At 34.2% G+C, this 17,250-nt stretch overlaps 1 protein-coding gene and 1 pseudogene across 1 annotated transcript; both read right to left on the reverse strand.

The window, feature by feature from the left end:
* Positions 1–884: 884 nt before the first annotated feature.
* On the reverse strand, positions 885–1,830 carry LOC101974010 (olfactory receptor 4C11-like; annotated as a pseudogene).
* Positions 1,831–7,571: 5,741 nt separating this feature from the next.
* On the reverse strand, positions 7,572–8,495 carry LOC101966435 (olfactory receptor 4C15). Its single transcript, XM_005329949.2, has one exon. It carries the CDS (start codon positions 8,493–8,495, stop codon positions 7,572–7,574), a length of 924 nt encoding a protein of 307 aa, XP_005330006.1.
* Positions 8,496–17,250: the final 8,755 nt, after the last annotated feature.

The raw sequence follows: 17,250 nt of genomic DNA on the forward strand, positions 1-17,250 counted from the left end.
TTATGTTACAGTGAGAAGAAAAGAGTAAGAAGAAAGGTTTGTGAAATTTCATTCAGACAGATGAAAAAAAAATCTCTTCCCTGTATTAAGTTTGAAGGAGTAACAACAGATAAGAATCAAATTTTTATTTCAATTATTCCTTGCTTACATAAGATCCAATTACACTTTAAACTACATAGGACTAGATTCTAATGCTTTAAAAATAAATTGTGACCCACAAAATAAGGAGAATTGTGCATACTCATCTGAAGGGAGTGTAAATAAATGTGTCACTTGTGAATAGCACTGACGGCTTTGATAATGTACTCTTTGGCTTGTAAATGTTTATTCCACCACATCTGTATTACAGGTATTTGAAATCTTTGATTCCAAATCTTTGAGGTATTTGGTGCAGTGTTGTGACATTTTGTATTCAGTCAATGGAGATGCTCATGCACATAACAAAGTACATCATTTTCTTCCATTATCTTGGTGTCAATGTAACTGAAATCATGATATTATGGTGCCAGTTATTTCAGTTATTACCTAGTGACAATGTAACTGAAATCATGATATTTTAATTTGAAGACTGGTTAATGTGTTTATATATATATATATATATATATATATATATATATATATATAGAGAGAGAGAGAGAGAGAGAGAGAGAGAGAGAGAGAGAGAGAGAAAGGGAAATATAGGTGAGTGTATAATATAATATATACAATGTATAATATTATATATATATGAATAATTATTTTCAAATTATATAAAACATTTTCCCATAAAACCAAAAGTCCAAAGTTAGGAAACACTAGACCTGGCTTTTCAATTCTTGCATGTTCCCAAGAAATATGGTATCTTTCCAGTCCATGCAACAAAAACTAAACTAAAAGGATGTATATTATATAATACACATAACATTTATCAATTCAAGACATACTTTGCTGCACCATAATTTTTTCATGGCAATTTTCACTTCTGCATTCCTCAGTGTATAGATCAAAGAATTCAATAAAGGTTTCCAACTGTATAAAACACAGCCAGCATCTTGTGTACTGGAAAGGTGGTTGGTTGATGAGTGTATATAAATGGACCAAAAATATAACAACAATAATAAACAATAAATTGGGAGGTAAATGTGGAAAGGGCTTTGTACCTTCCCTCTGCACTGTGGTTTCTCATAAATTATAGGATAATTATATAGGAGATAAGAAAGACTGTGAAACTCACCATGCATATGGCCCCACTGTTAAACACTATGAGCAGATCGATGACATAAGTGTCCATGCAGGCAAGTTTCAACAAAAGTTGCAAATCACAGAAATAGTGATCAATCACATTGGGACCACAGAAAGGAAATCTCAAAGCCAGGAAAATCTGCTGAAGAATGGATGCAAGATCCCACACAGGCCAGAATCACTAATGCATGACAGACACACTGGATAATGATGGTTGTATATCGCTGGGACTTACAAATGGCCACATAGCGATCAAAGGCCATGAGGATGAGCACAAATATCTATGCAGCCAAAGAAATGGTCTGCAAAAACTTGAGTCATGCACTCATTGTGGGAAATAATCTTCTTCTGAGAAAGGGCACCCACAATCAGTCTGGGGGCTGTAGTTGTAGAGAAGCAAGCATCTGCAAAAGACAGGTAGCAGAGGAAAAAATACATGGGACTCATAAGGATCTGGCTTGTTTTAATGGTCACCACAATGCGAAAATTCCCCAAAAGAGTAATGAGGTAAAGAATCAAGAAGAGCCCAAATACTGTCTTCTGCTTGCCAGCATCTTGTGTCAACCCAAACATAATGAATTCAGTCAAGCTGCTGTTATGCATCACCATGTCAGAGGCTGTAGGCAGCATGCAGTTGACAAATCTTTAATCTACAGATGAAAGCAATTACATCTTGAGGAAATTATGGTTTTACTTCTGAATTCTGGGTTCTGTTCTATGTTATGCTATCTCCAACTGCCTTTGGGGTGAAGCAAAATCCCCTATGAATCTTTGTTAGCTGATGCTCAGACCTCTATAACATTTATTACCTATTGACTCAGAAACACACTGCATTGAACCACAGCTTTTGTATCTGTGGAATAAAAATAAATTTCCTTCAAATATTTTATTCTGACCTAGATTTAGAACTGTAGACTTTGTTTTTTTTTCTTGGGTAAGTGATTTAAATGCTTTAAAGTCTAGTAATTGTGTACCATAACAGAATGCAAATAGTTGCCCAATGCTTTCTGAATTTTCAGAAGAACTGAAAAGTGTTATATGCACACATGAACACATACATACATCATGTACTAATGAATTTTATCCCTGTATTCTGAAATTTTTTTTTTTTTAACCAAAAAAATTATTTTATTCAACATTTTTCTTTTAATATATTGAGCATATATTGAATAACATATATTTAATATATATCAAATAAAATATATAAAATAAAACAAATAACATAACATTTAATATGTAACATAAATAACATAAAGCATAAATTTAAAAAATATCAAATAATTTTTTTTGTCTTATGATATCTTTATTTATTTATTTATTTATTTTTTATTTATTATTTTTTTTTTTATTGGTTGTTCAAAACATTACAGAGCTCAAGACATATCATCTTTCATACATTCGACTCAATTGGGTTTTGAACTCCCCAAATACATAATACAGACTCACTTCTGTTTCATACTCACATTTTTACATAATGGCATATTAGTGACTGTTGTATTCTGCTACCTTTCCTATCCCCTACTATCCCCCCTCCCCTCCCCTCCCCTCCCAACATCCCTCTCTACCTCCTCTGCTGTTGTTCAATTCTCTCCCCTTTTTTCCCCCCACCCCCTTGCCCCTCATAACCTCTTATTATTTTGTGTATCACTGAAGGTCTCCTACCATGAAGAAAAAAAGACACTATTTAAATACAAGGAAGCACTAATATTGTTGGAAAATTCCACGTGATAAGAATCCTTTCAGTTCATTTAACTCATTTTTGTGTCCATTATCTCTCACCCCCTTAGTGTTTTGTATGAAATATGCTTTACAAAGAATCTATTTTGACAACCATTTACCTATGTCCCTTGTGTTTAATGCATCAGTTCACTAATGGTCACAATATAACAGTCTGGATAATTCCTTGAGGTCAAAATAATTGAAGGAAACTATACTCTCTTTCTCTACGCAAATATTTTTCCATTAGAATATTGAGCTTCTTTGCCTATAAATTAGGCATGGAATAGAATTTCTGATAGTTTTTTTAAAATATTTTTTTAGTTGTTGATGGATCTTTATTTTATTCATTTATTTATATGTGGTGCTGAGAATAAAACCCAGTGCTTCACACATGAGAGGCAAGCACTCTACCACTGAGCCACAACCCCAGTCCAAATTTCTAATACTTTTATAACCTAAGCAGTGTGCTTTTTTGTCTATGCTTGAATTCCCAAGAATACTTTCTCTGAAAGCATTATCTGTAATTTTAAAAAATCTGTAATTCCAATATACAATTTATGATCCTTATTCATAGCATATATAGTTAACATGATTAAAATTATCATGCCATGCCATTTTATATCATTATTTTGACTAAGAATTATTATAACAAATCTTCTTGTTTTACTTTTCAGATTAATTGCTAATTTAATAATATAAATCATTATAAGAAGTATTAGTTTAGGCAGATGAATATAGCACAACATGAAATGGAACCCAGAATTCAGAAGTAAGACCATAATCTCTTCAATCATTTTTTCATTGGGATATTTATGCTATTTCAAGTTTTCACTCTCATAAATGGGCCTACAAATAACTTTAGAATAATTTACCAATTGCTGTATTATTACTCAAATGTAAGTGACTATCAGTGTTATTGATAACTATTCAAAGTTATTTTCAATATATTGTGTTCCATTATTAAATATATAATTATTATAGAATAACATATATTTATCATAGAATAATTATAATAGAATAATGATCATGATAAAACACTCAGAGTAAACAGAACAATGTAAAAAGAAAATTAACATCTCTTTTTAGATTATTTGAATCTACTTTTCTACTCTCTATAAATAACCAATCATATCTTCTAAAAGCACATCCTAAAACATTTATAGACATATTTGTACATGTGTTTCCATTTATATTCTCTTTTTCTCATATACAAGTATGGCTGGCCCATGTATAAAGCTTGATAATTTTTCCAGAAAAGTTGAGGCATTTGCGAAATAAATGTTATGATGTTACTTTATTATTATACAAAAAATTATCTTATGAAATATAAATTATATCATGTTTATAAGATTGCATCTTATTCATGTTACAAACCAATTTTTAAAAGTTTTTTCTGAAATTCTGCCCTTCTCATCATATGTTATTTTTTGACAAATCATCTTTAGCAATATTTATATTTTAGTAAGATGCATATTAAAGCCAGCCTCAGCAAATTAACAGAGCTCTAAGCAACTTAGCAAGACATTGTCTCAAAAGAAAAAAGAAAGGGGCTGGAGATAGGACTCAGTGGACAAGCATACATGGGTTCAAACACTGGTACCAAAAACAAATAAATAAATGTGTGTTTGTGTGTATGTGTGCATATGTGTGTGTGTGTACATATACACATATGTGTGTGTGCATTTGAAAATATGATGATTCATAAACATGATGGAATATTTACTACAATTCTCAAATGCACTGGTTGAGATGCTCACCATGACTTTGAATGCTCCCTGTACCATCTGCCTTTTCTACTAGAGCTTGAGCTTATCTATGTTCCAATTTAACAACTGCTGAATATATTCCCTGATCACTCCCTGTCTCACACCATCAACCCTTCCTCTGCTCTCACCACCACTCTCCATTTCTACTGTGGACACAGCACCAGTTTAAACATGAACTTCTCAGAAAAGCCATTTCAGATTTCACCAAGCAGGTAACTTACTTGCTAATGTTATCAATGATTAATCTGTATGCATATTAATTGAATCACACAATATTTGAAGTATCATTCTCCCATTTTAATTCAACATTATTCATTTAATATATTTTATAATATATTAAAACCACGCTTATGCTAAAGTGAGTAGAAGAGTTTTATAGGGAGCAATCAGAGATCCAGGATGAAAACCTGAGTTTTCAAAGTTCATGAAATGACTGTCTAATACACAACCCATATGCCACACAAAACTCACACTACAAGGATCCAGGTGGAGCCAATATGAATCTTAGAATCCATAGAGAAATAAGAGAAGAAACCACTGGACTTTTCAGGTGTTCTGATTACACTAATGGATGCAATCTTTAGGACATATAAAGAATGTCAGTTTATATGTCTATTTGAAAAATAATGGTGAGAAAAATATTTAAATGATTAGAGGACAAGGGGAGAAGTCAGAGCCAAAAGGAAAATGACATTTTTACTAAGAGCCACAGAAGAAAAATAATGTTGGAATCAGAAAGAATAATAACCACAGTGAGCCACAATCCATAGTAGACAAAGCTTAGATTAGCAGGGAAAACCTAAATAAGACATTGAACAAAGTCAAGAATGTATCTGACTTATGATTTCACAAAATGTCACTTCTGAATAATATCTTGTTCTATATGTATTGTCTTCTCTCAGATATCCAGAGACATTTTTCTAAATTATCACTTTTACATTATCATAATGTGTTTCAGAAAACTCTTGGAATAACTACAAAAACTGTAACAGGTTAAGTTATAATTAGCATAACAGTTAAATAGACTAAAAGCTGAAAATATTGGAATGAGCTTCACCATGCCTAAAGTATTCAGCATAGAAAATAAAATAGAAAACCAAAGCAACCATGGTTTGGGGGAGAATTTTGAATTACTGTTGTTCAATACACTAGTGAAAATGAAACTTTTGGGTAGATGTCTTTCAGTATTTGTTTATCCCCCTACTAAATGTTAGTGGATTTTCTCCTTATATATAACTACAGAATCCATGATGAAAATGTTGTCCACTAAAAAAAAATGGAGTTTGAATTTGAGCATATGAGGGAGCAGACATGAATTGGTGTTGGTCAGTGCAATCTTGCCAAAACAGTGTTGTACCGTACACCTACGTTTTAAATTTTGGCTTCCAAGGTACATTATGCAATGGAGCCAATGTAGCAGATTCATACTTATTGAGCTAGTTCCTAGTGAGAATGAAGTAAAATATGAAGACCTTGGAAGGCAGAGGGCTTGAAGAAGCTACTCCTGCTTTGAGGACAGGCAGATGTGAAGAAAGGAAAGGCCAAGGAGAAGCATAGTCTCATGTCTGAGCCTTGTCACACTCTTGGTCTCCTGTAGGACACCCACATTGTTCAGGTGAGGTTTTTGACTAACAATGTAATGCTTGAAGTACTTTTCCAAGGGTGATCAGTGAAATTACTAGTATCATTTGCATGTCTATTTTGAGAAAGACTATTAATAAACTCTTTTACTTTGGGGGTGGCATGAAAAATTGAGGAGAGGGAAAAAAGAGATCATTTACTATTTTTTTCTGTAATACTCAACTGGCATGTCAGCAGTGTTTTTTGTTCCTGTGCTTGTTGTTGTTGTTTTGTTTTTTTTTTTCTAGGAAAAAATAAATATTTAACTCAATAAATTTATCACCCATGACACTTGACAACCCAAGACTAACAAAACATAGTAATGACACGAAATATGTTTATAAATTGAAATGATCTATTTATTGATAATTGCCCAAATAAGTTATTTGCACCTAGGTACATGAATTCAGGAAAATGAAAATCATCAAGTCATCTCTAGTTAATCTTCTTTTGAAAATTTACATCTACATCTGGATCTTCTGTGTTCTATTCCCTCAGTTGGGGTGTGGGGAAAGTGTGTCCCTACACCTGTACCTTTGATCTGATATGGCTAATTTTGTGGTGTCTCAGGAGTTACCTTTCATTGTAAGAGAATGAAAGACGTCATTGCTGACTCCCTGTTGAAGAGCTCCAACTTCTTTGCAGTAGCTGATTGGTATAAGGTGGTCACATGACCCAGGAGACCATTACCATAGGCAGAATTGGACCAATCAGATTTTAACCACTCATATTCAAGAAGTGAATCAACTTTAGAAGATGATACTGGATTCACATTTCAAATGAAGTGATATGATGCAGGTGCCTTAAAATTTCTTCTCTTTGATGTTCTTAAATCCTGATATTCTACATGAGAATCATTGACTTCAGTATCAGAACATTTTTTTCACTTGAAATGTTCTAATTTCCAATATTTTCTTCCATAAGAATTTTTCTACAATTGAAAGTGTAACATGAATGGAAATCATTCTTATAAGTTAAATTCCCTCCAATTTTTAATAAATTTAAGAAAGAATAAAATCAAACTATCTTTAATTTTCATATGACAGCATTGAGTAGGCAACACTGAGTGAAATTGTGATCTCAGATTGAAAATCTTAATTTTAAATCTCCTACTCAGTATCATGTCTTCTTAGAATTAAGTAATCACTTTCCATATAAGGGACAAGGCCAAAAAATGTTTGTCTAACTAAATAATAACTCATATATATGCTACATTATATTTTTTTGTGCTGTAATTATTTTTTATCAGAGATCACCAAGTCTCTTCCACAATTTCCTCATGGCATTTTTCACTTCCTTGTTCCGCAGTGTGTAAACCAAAGGATTGAGCAAGGGAGTGAAGACAGTGTAAAACATTTCCACTTCTTTATCAAAAGAGAAAATAGATGGAGGCCGTGCATATATAAAGATGCATGGGACAAAGAACAAAACCACAACAGTAATGTGAGATCCACAGGTGGACAGAGCTTTCCTCCGCCCTTCAGCACTGTGTTTTCTCAGGGAGAACAAGATGACGCCATAGGAGACAAGCAACAAGGAGAAGTTGATGATGCAGATAAACCCACTGTTGGCGATCACCAGAAGACCTAGAATGTGAGTGTCAGTGCAGGCCAGCTTCAATAATGGGTACAAGTCACACATGAAATGATCAATGACATTCGGGCCACAAAAGGGAAGGTTGAAAGTGAACAGAACCAGTGTGATAGAATGCAAGAAGCCCCCTGAGCAGGACACCCCCACCAGAATGCCACAGCGCCTCCGGTTCATGATGGCAGAGTAGTGCAAAGGCTTGCAAATGGCCACATAGCGGTCATAGGCCATGGCTGAGAGGATGATCACCTCTGTCCCACCAAATAAGTGTTCAGTAAAAAGTTGAATCATGCATCCTTTATAAGAGATGGTTTTCCTTTCATGAATGGAGTCCGCAACCAACTTTGGTGTGATGGCAGAGGAGTAGCAGGCATCCAAGAAGGACAGGACAGCCAAGAAAAAGTACATGGGGGAGCCCAGCAGTGCAGGGCTATAGATGATGGTCATTACAATCAGCATATTGCCTATAAAAGTTGCAATGTAGACCAACAAAAACAAAACAAATAATATTTTCTGAATATTAGGATTCTGTGAAAGCCCCATGAAGACAAATTCAGTTATGAAGCTTTGGTTCTTCATGATTTTACAAAATGGTTAACAGAAAACTGATAATGTGATTCTGCAAGGAGAATAAAAATTGCATCAAACCTAGTTTTAATAGTAATAGGCAAATCAACAAGCTGTTACATACTTATGATTTTTTTTGTACCAGTAATTGAACTTTGTGATGCATAATCACTAAGACACAACTCCAGCCCTTTTTTAGTTTTTTGACACAAAGTCTCATGAAGGTCTTGCTAAGTTGTTGAGACGAACCTCAAACTTGCAATCTTCCTGCCTCAGCCTTCAGAGCCTCTGGGATTACTGGAGTATACCCACATGCCAGATTAATTATAAGTATTTATTATTATTATTATGAGTATTACTTATTGAGATATTATCACTGAAAAAAATAAAAAATTTGTTGATTGCAGTTATCAGAGATCAGAAAACTTGGGGTAGGGATGAACTGTAGAATACTTCAAAATGCCAGAATTTTAAAAAGGGAAAAAGAAAGCATGCACACATGTTAAAGAAAAAGAATAATTTTGTTTTGTTTTGTTTTTTCAAGTGATATTGAAAATTTATCAGTGATTCCAGGGCAAATGCATACAAACCATTCTGACACTATAGAAGGACAGTAATTTATTAACCATGCCTGCCATGGGCATGTAACAGTGGAGAGAAGCATGCCACTTGTTAGTGGAGAAAGTCTTGTCTACAAAAATAAGTAGAAAACATGCATTTTAAGAGGTACTCAAAAATGATGGCTACTCATGCTCTGTTTCTTTAAAAATCCAAGATGAATTGGCCTTCAAATGAATTAACTAATTCTTTTTTTTTAAAAAAAAAAGAATTCATGGGAAAGTTTCTAGCTCTAAAATATCAATGAAAACATATATAGGTTTTGTTGATTTTGTTATTTATTATGATTAGTCCTGAGGGTTATCGTGATCCCTGAGTGAATTCCAGGCCAGCTCCAGCTCAGAACTCATTGTCTAGAAGCCAGTCTGTCTCAGGTGTTATCATTCCATTCTACCAAATGGAAACTGAAGCTTAAAGACCTTATGTTCAAGTAAACAACAGATGCTTGATATGGGATGTCACACACAGCACCTCTGTCCCCATGCCCAAGTCCTTTCCTCTGGATCAACAGGAAAAGGATGGGAATTTTTCTTTTCCAGCAAGGACTTCACTGCAGGCTGAACTTTCTAGAATTTCTGTCCACTTGTGAACCTTGAAGCCTTGTTAATCTTAGGATGAGGCAACTTGATGAAGGAAACCCAACAAGTGATGTGGAGTGGCCTTTCTCCCAGACATGCAAATCAGCAACAACCTCCAAGGTAAGAGAGAGAATAGAATAGGTTAACTGTCAGCCAAAGTCTAGAGGCTTCATTCTTCCTTTGCCAATGCTTACTACAACATGATCCATTCTCATCAGATATAACTCAAGATAAATGTTTCAAATTGATGAGACCATCTCATCAGGCAGAGATGTTCATTTATCTCACCTCCCAGGGTTATCATGAGGGTCAAATTTTAAACTGTTTAAATGTTGCTTATGATGACGGGCCTTTACCAGTCGCAGCTTTGCCTGCAAAAAAAGCTCCTCAACAAATCATCCAAGCAATTATCTGAACTCTTGACATCAGTTCACAAAGACAGCTTTAAAGAACGAAGAATGAAATTAAGAATGAAAATTTTCTCACCTAAATATATAACTGAAATGTATCATTCAAATAGCATATGTATGTGTCCATATAAACTTTTCTACATTTATATGTATGTTTATTTAAAAGGATGAAGTATGATGGGTTTTATGTAAGAATAAAAACTCAACTGTGTTTATGATTCCCATTTAGAGTAAGCAGAAACAATTTAAAGTTCTTACAATGAATTAACATATATTGTGTAAATTAATACTTGTTTGCTTTATTTAAATTCATTTTAATTGTGTTCTCAGGACCAATATCTGTACTTTCAACTTCATAGCAACTTAAAAGAAAACAATATAAAACAAAGTCTGAATGTACATTGGAACCATTGGAAACCACTTATTACAGAATAAAGAATAGCAATGCATAAACCAGCAGTGTTCATCTTACTATAGGACCAAATCAGGAAAGACAGAGAAAAGAAATGAGTAAGTATATCTGTGCCAGATTGTGTAAACCTAGGTTCAAATCCAGATCCTTCTCTTTGTTCTGTGGCACAGATCAGGTTACGTAAAATTCTTTTAGGCTCAGGTTATTTTTCTTCTATTTATGAGTTTTCAAAAAATAGGTTTCTTACAGAAATCAGATAAATGTATAAACATAAAAACATGAGTGTTCATTAGCAGGAAGAAATAATATTTTGAAATGCACTGCACTTTTGAATCTCCCTAGTAGTCCCTGGTTATGTTATTGTGGACTCAGACCCACCTGTATCCATGCCTCCTTCAGACAGCTTCACTGAGAAAGAAAACCAAACAGAGTAGGAAGTTGAAGAAAACAATATAGAACAAACTCTGAGATTTGTCTAATAATTACAGATATCTTAACTCTCCATTTCTGCTTTCTGTGTGGTCTAAGAGCAATATCACTGCTTAATTAAAATGTTGTTTAATGTAAGCAAACCAATCCCTTTTTTCCCAAAGGGAAATAATTCTCAATATTAGTGGTAAATATCTGACATGAAGAATATGTTGTCCCTCATGATTTGTGATCACAAGGTTTAGACTTTTAAATCATTAAATGCTCAGTATCTTAAATAAAAGTCATTGTCTTGGATTGAATCTTGATATATCCAAAGGGCAATAGTGGAAAAATTAGTGAAATATGAATAAAATCTGGTTTTTATTTATAAATATGTATCTATGTTCATTTCATAGATTGACAAATGCACCCATAATAATGTAAGGTAATAATATTAAGGCAGATTGTCTCTTCTGCAGGAATTTTGCAGAAAATGTATGTACCTTTGTGGTTTATCTAAAATTACTCCAAATGAAAAGTTAATAAAATGAAAAGCATGATCAATTTCTGCTGTCAAATAGCTACAATTCCAGCCTCAATGTCTAACAGCAATGTGCCATTAAACAAAGCCCTATGCTTTAAGCTGCCTGACCACAGGGCCAAATACAGGGAAATTATGAACATGGGGTTCACAATAGAAGCCAAAATGAATACAATAATACTGGCATCACCATTTTTAAGCAGCACAAACATACACAAAGTGAATTAAAGGACTGAATGAATCACAAGAATAGTAATTTTTAAAAAATTAAATGTAATCTTTTTGAAAATATATTGGCAAATACTTCTACAATCATAACTATGTTTATATTATTTCTCCTAATTATTCAAACCCTAAAATATATAATGAAACCAAAATGACATGAGGGTGTTTGAGAATGGAAAATGCTGCAGTAACATAAGAAACAAAAACACAGCTCAAATATTCAGTGAGAAACATGTCTGTTTACATCAGACCTTTGCATTCATATCACATGATGTAATGAATAAAACCATAATCAATGATGTAAGGAAATAGAAGGGAAAACATTTTGCAACATGTTAAAGAAGAAATAAAAACATTATACTAATTCCCCTCCATTTGTATGGATAATTTAAATAGAGTTTTGCCATCAAGAAGATAAAAAATTGCAATGATAAAGTCTTTTCATTTGCAATAAATGTTTGGTTACTATGATGAGAATATTTATGATTGAACATAATTAGCAAAAACCACACAAGACTCTCCATCATCAGAACAGCTCACAGAAAGAATGTGAGGTTTGAGGACAATTCATTTACAAAGGAGGAAGCAACACACTACCATAATAAAGAATCTGAAGTTAAAATGATAACCTGGGGTGAATTTCCCATTAATGGCACTACCAGAGGCTCAACTCTCCTCACCCTTTATGCATTTACTGATACCAGTTTTAAATTCACATTTTATGATAGAAGTTTAATGTGTCTGCATTTGTCCCAGAACATCCTTTGGTTTTCCCTTTCTCAGTAACCATATCCTCAGATATGCTGGAGCTGCATCTGAGATTGCTGAGGGCCCCTCACAGCATGAACTGCATGAACCATGGGTGCTGCACCCATCCTGAGGTGGTCACATTGAGAAGTGTTCATCCCTTTGCACAACTCTGCACACTGACAGCTGCTTTCTTTCTCTTATCAGCAAGAGCTGCTATTCATTGGACTATTCATATTCTGTATCAACTATGTACTATTTATTCCACATGTATTATTTTATTGACTTCCACTTCCCTTGAGCTTGCTAATCTTATAATCCTCATTCAACATGAAAATTCTGAGGTTGTAAAGTCACACAGTTATACCAAGTGCACAGTTGCTGACAGACACCTTCTGTGTACAGCCCTCAGCATCGCCACACGACCCACCATTTTAAGCACTGAGTCACAATTTGAAATCAACCATGAAAATTCAAAACAATAAACTATAAATCTCACCATGTGTCATTTCCTTGAAATTTCTAGCGATGGCTTCTCCTGTTCTCAGGAGAAATCTTCACTTGTGCTCTCCAAACTGTGACGTCTACAGCCAATGTTTCCTCAACCCCTGAGACAGAGAAGAGGAGCCTCTCTGACAGTCAACCGTCCCCACTGCTCTTCCAGAGCAGTCTAAGGAACGAAGAAACAAAGAGGAGCAAAAGTTTCTCTTGGATTTCCAACTGACTTTAAAGAGGCTTCCATCATAGCTTATGCACCTCTAGAATTACTGTTTGGTTCCCCCAAGGGAGAAATTATTTATCAGCATGATGTGCCAAGACATCATTTTATGTGTTTTTTTCCAATTGCTTGAGTATTATGTCCCAAGCAATTAGAGGTTTTGTTTGTTTCTCTGTTTTCTTGTCTTCATGCCCTTGTGTTTCTATCTGCACAAGTTTTCATTTCCCATGATACTCAGGAATAGAGCACTGGGTCTTTGGGAACAGAACATACTGTCTCTTGCAGGATTCAGACCAAATGCTTGCGTGTATAGGAAATGTAAAAACAGAGTTCTGTGATAAACCATCATCCACCTGTACATATGGAAAATGTACTTCAGCAAGGAGTACTTATTAAAGAAAAATATTTCATATAAAATATGTGTAGAGGATGTATTATTTGAAATGTTACATTTCTCTCAGAAGCTGAACTTATAAAACAATAATTTTAGAAACAAAAGCAAATTTAAAGAGGAGATTGGAGAAAATTTCCTCTTGTCATTTATTTGAAAGACAATATGCCAGACCTAGTTAATGTCAAAGAACATAGGATTTAAAATGATGTTTAGGGAAAACTCGGTCATAGCTTCTTAAGCCCCCTCACAAGGATCCTCATAAACAATTTTCTATATTTTCAGTATCTAAATTCTGCATCATGTCTAATTTTATGTCTTTTCACCCTCCTCAAAGAGTGCTAAATTTATAGGATTCATGAGAAAGATAGAGACACTAAAGGACCGTCACATCCACAGTCTATGAACATAATCACTGAATTCAAAAACGTGATATTTGTTGAATGTCCACAGTCCCACAGCCACACACTGTAATCTGTAGAAGGAGAGAGTGGTCAGGCAATTTAAACCTTGCAAACATCAATTCAGATAATCAAATTCTCAACTAGATTCTGAAACACATAGATGTAACCAGACTGTGAAGTGTGTTATCTCAGTGATCAGCATTGAAATGTCTGCAGCCACACTGCCTCCTATCAAACCACACCCCACTGCCCACCAGGGATCTGACATTCACCCAGTCCCTTGGTCTTCCCCTGTAGAACATAAGTGATTCTATAACCTATCTTATCAGTTCTGGCTTTCCAAGAGGTAAATTCCATTATGCAAAATATTGATTTCAACTGTTCATTTACCTATAATGCAGATGCCTGCATAACTGCTTTAAAACACAGAGTTCCTTTGCTGAGTGACATATGTTGATACCATAGATCATCCTAGACTTTTTCACATAGATGAGAAGGTATGAATGACAGATCAAAAACACTTTAGTAAATATAAACAAACAAAATGAGTTTAAAGTGCATGGCATCATGAATATTGATGTAAATAAAAATAACCATAAAATAGATCTTAGGTTGTGAAAAGGCTCATAACTAGAGATATGAAAAATCAGAGGAGTGAGGACATTTGGGATAAGAAAAATAAATGGAAATAAGAAGGAAAGCACTTTTGGGGACAAAAAGATCAATGTTAAATTTCCAGTTAGCCAGATTCCAATGTCATAGTCAAACGAAAAATCAATAACAAAACCTAAAAAACAGATATTCAGGTAGACCATGAATGTAAGGTTATGAAATTTGGATAATTTATTTATTAAGTAAGTATCAAATTTGGAGGCATAAAAAGATGATAGCAGCTTTTCAATTAAGCCACACCAAAGAATAAATGTCACTCAAAAAATTTTAATTGAATTTTATCTCTCTCTCTTTTAAACCTAAGTTACACACAATTGGACTTGGAAATCATCCATAATGAAGATCCTACCCCTTTTCAGATGCCAGACACCCACCGAAGATATCCATCTTTCTATTCCCTGCATTTAGTAACTCAGGGCAAAATATACAAGCTGACTCATGGTGGTCCCCATATAATAAAGACTAGAATTAGGACTTCCCAAGTACCATCTATTGGTGGTTGTGGACTTGCCAATTTGTTTCTTCTGGAAGGCTCAGAAGAGTTACTACTTACTGTTATCTGTGGGTACAAAAATACTAAACATATTTCCTCAGCTTTAAGAGGATCATTTCATATTATCAGACATAGGAAAAAGTTTTATACGGTATTTGTTACTCATATGTTCTATAAAAATGTGGTATACAGTTTAATAGCAGACAAAAATCTTTCTCCCTTTGAGTGAGTTATTCTTGGTTTTCATTATGAAGATCATTGGAGCTTACAGACCAAAAATTCAGGATGAGATGACATGAATCCCAATGTGATAATGGCCAACCCTACAATCCTTCAGGTCGATCCTCACAGGCTTTTACTGAGATGCTTATTTTATTTCTGTAGAGAAGGAGAAAATTAAGGTAGTACAAATTCTCATCACTTTTCCAACTACTCCTAGCTTTTTACTTCCTTTCTATCACCTGAGAAGTAAAACAGGACAGTTAATATATGATTCCTAAACGTAACAAAATAATTACTTCAGATTTCAGATGCACTGCTTGAGATGCTCACCATGACTTTTAAAGCTACCTGTACCACTATCTTCCTTTGCACTTGTCCTCCTGGGCTTGAGCTCATCCATGTTTCAGGCTAACTGCTGTCCCTCCTGAATACATTCCCTGATTGCTCCTTGTCTCACCACCATCAACCCTTCCTCTGCTCTCACCTCCACTCTGCATTTCTACTGTGGAAACAGCACCAGTTTAAACATGAGCTGCTCAGAAAAACTGTTCTAGATTGCACCAAGCAAGTAACTTACTTGCTAATGATGCCAAGTATTAAAATGTGTGCATATTTATTGAATCATATAATCTTTAATGTATCATTCTCTCATTTTTACTCTCATTTTTCTCTCATTTCAACATTATTCATTTAAATATTTTACAATATATTAAAGCCACTGTGCACAGCTCATGCTAAAGTGAGAAGTAGAGTTTTGTAGGGAGCAATCAGAGATCCAGGAGGAGAACCTGAGTTTTCAAACTCCCTGAAAAGACTCTCCTAATACACTACCCCTCATGCCACACAAAGCCCACATTCTAACTATCCAAGAAGAGCCCATATAAATCCAAGAAGCCACAGATAGATAAGAAAACACTGGCCTTTTCAAATGTTCTGACTACAGTAATGGATGCAATCTTCAGGATGAATCAAAAAGAATGTCAGTTTATACACATATTGAAAAACAATAGTGAGAAAAATATTTAAATGATTAGAGGACAAGGGGAGGGGTCAGAGCCAAAAGGAAAATGACAGTTTTTACTAAAAGCCACAAAAGAAACATAATCTGAGAGTCTGACAAAGTAATGCCCACAGTGCAAAAGTGAGCCACGATCCATGGTAGACACAGCATAGTTTAGGGGGGAAAACCTAAATAAGACATTGAACAAAGTCAAGAATGTACCTGACTTATGATTTCACAAGATGTCATTTCTGAATAAAGTTTTAAAATTAGGATCTTGTTCTAGGTGTATTTTCTTCTCTCAGATATCCAGAGACATTTTTCTAAATTCACACTTTTTACATTAATATAATGTGTTTCTGAATACTCTTTGAATAACTACAGAAACTGTAACAGGTTAAATTATAATTAGCATAACAATGAAATAGACTAAAAGCTGAAAATATTAGAAAGAGCTTTACTATGCCTAAAGTAATCAGCATAGAAAATAAAATGGAAAACCAAAGCAACCATTGTTTGGGGGAGAATTTTGAATTACTGTTGTTCAATACACTAGTGGAAATGAAAAAGGTTGGGTAGATGTCTTTCAGTATTTGCTTACTCCCCTGCTGAATATTGGTGGATTTTCTCGTTGTACATAAAAACAGAGTTCCCAATGCAATGTTGGGCATTAAAATAATTTTTAAATAAATGTTGAATTTGAGTGTATGGTACATCAAACATGAATTGGTGTTGATCAGTGCTATCTGACCAGAATATAGTTTTATTTTATAGTTATATTTCAAATTTTAGTGTTACAGATACATAAAGCAATAGAGCCAATCTAGCAGATCCATACTTCTTGAACTAGTTCCTAGTGAAAATGAAGTAAAATATGAGGATCTTGGAAGGCAGAGGGCATGAAGAAGCTACTCCTGCTTTGAGG

The sequence above is a fragment of the Ictidomys tridecemlineatus genome, chromosome 4 (genome assembly GCF_052094955.1).
Source record: "Ictidomys tridecemlineatus isolate mIctTri1 chromosome 4, mIctTri1.hap1, whole genome shotgun sequence".
Classification (NCBI taxonomy): domain Eukaryota; kingdom Metazoa; phylum Chordata; class Mammalia; order Rodentia; family Sciuridae; genus Ictidomys; species Ictidomys tridecemlineatus.

What these genes read in the sequence shown, in the direction of transcription:
- LOC101966435 (XM_005329949.2), bottom strand. Translation starts at nt 8,495, where the DNA reads ATGAAGAACCAAAGCTTCATAACTGAATTTGTCTTCATGGGGCTTTCA.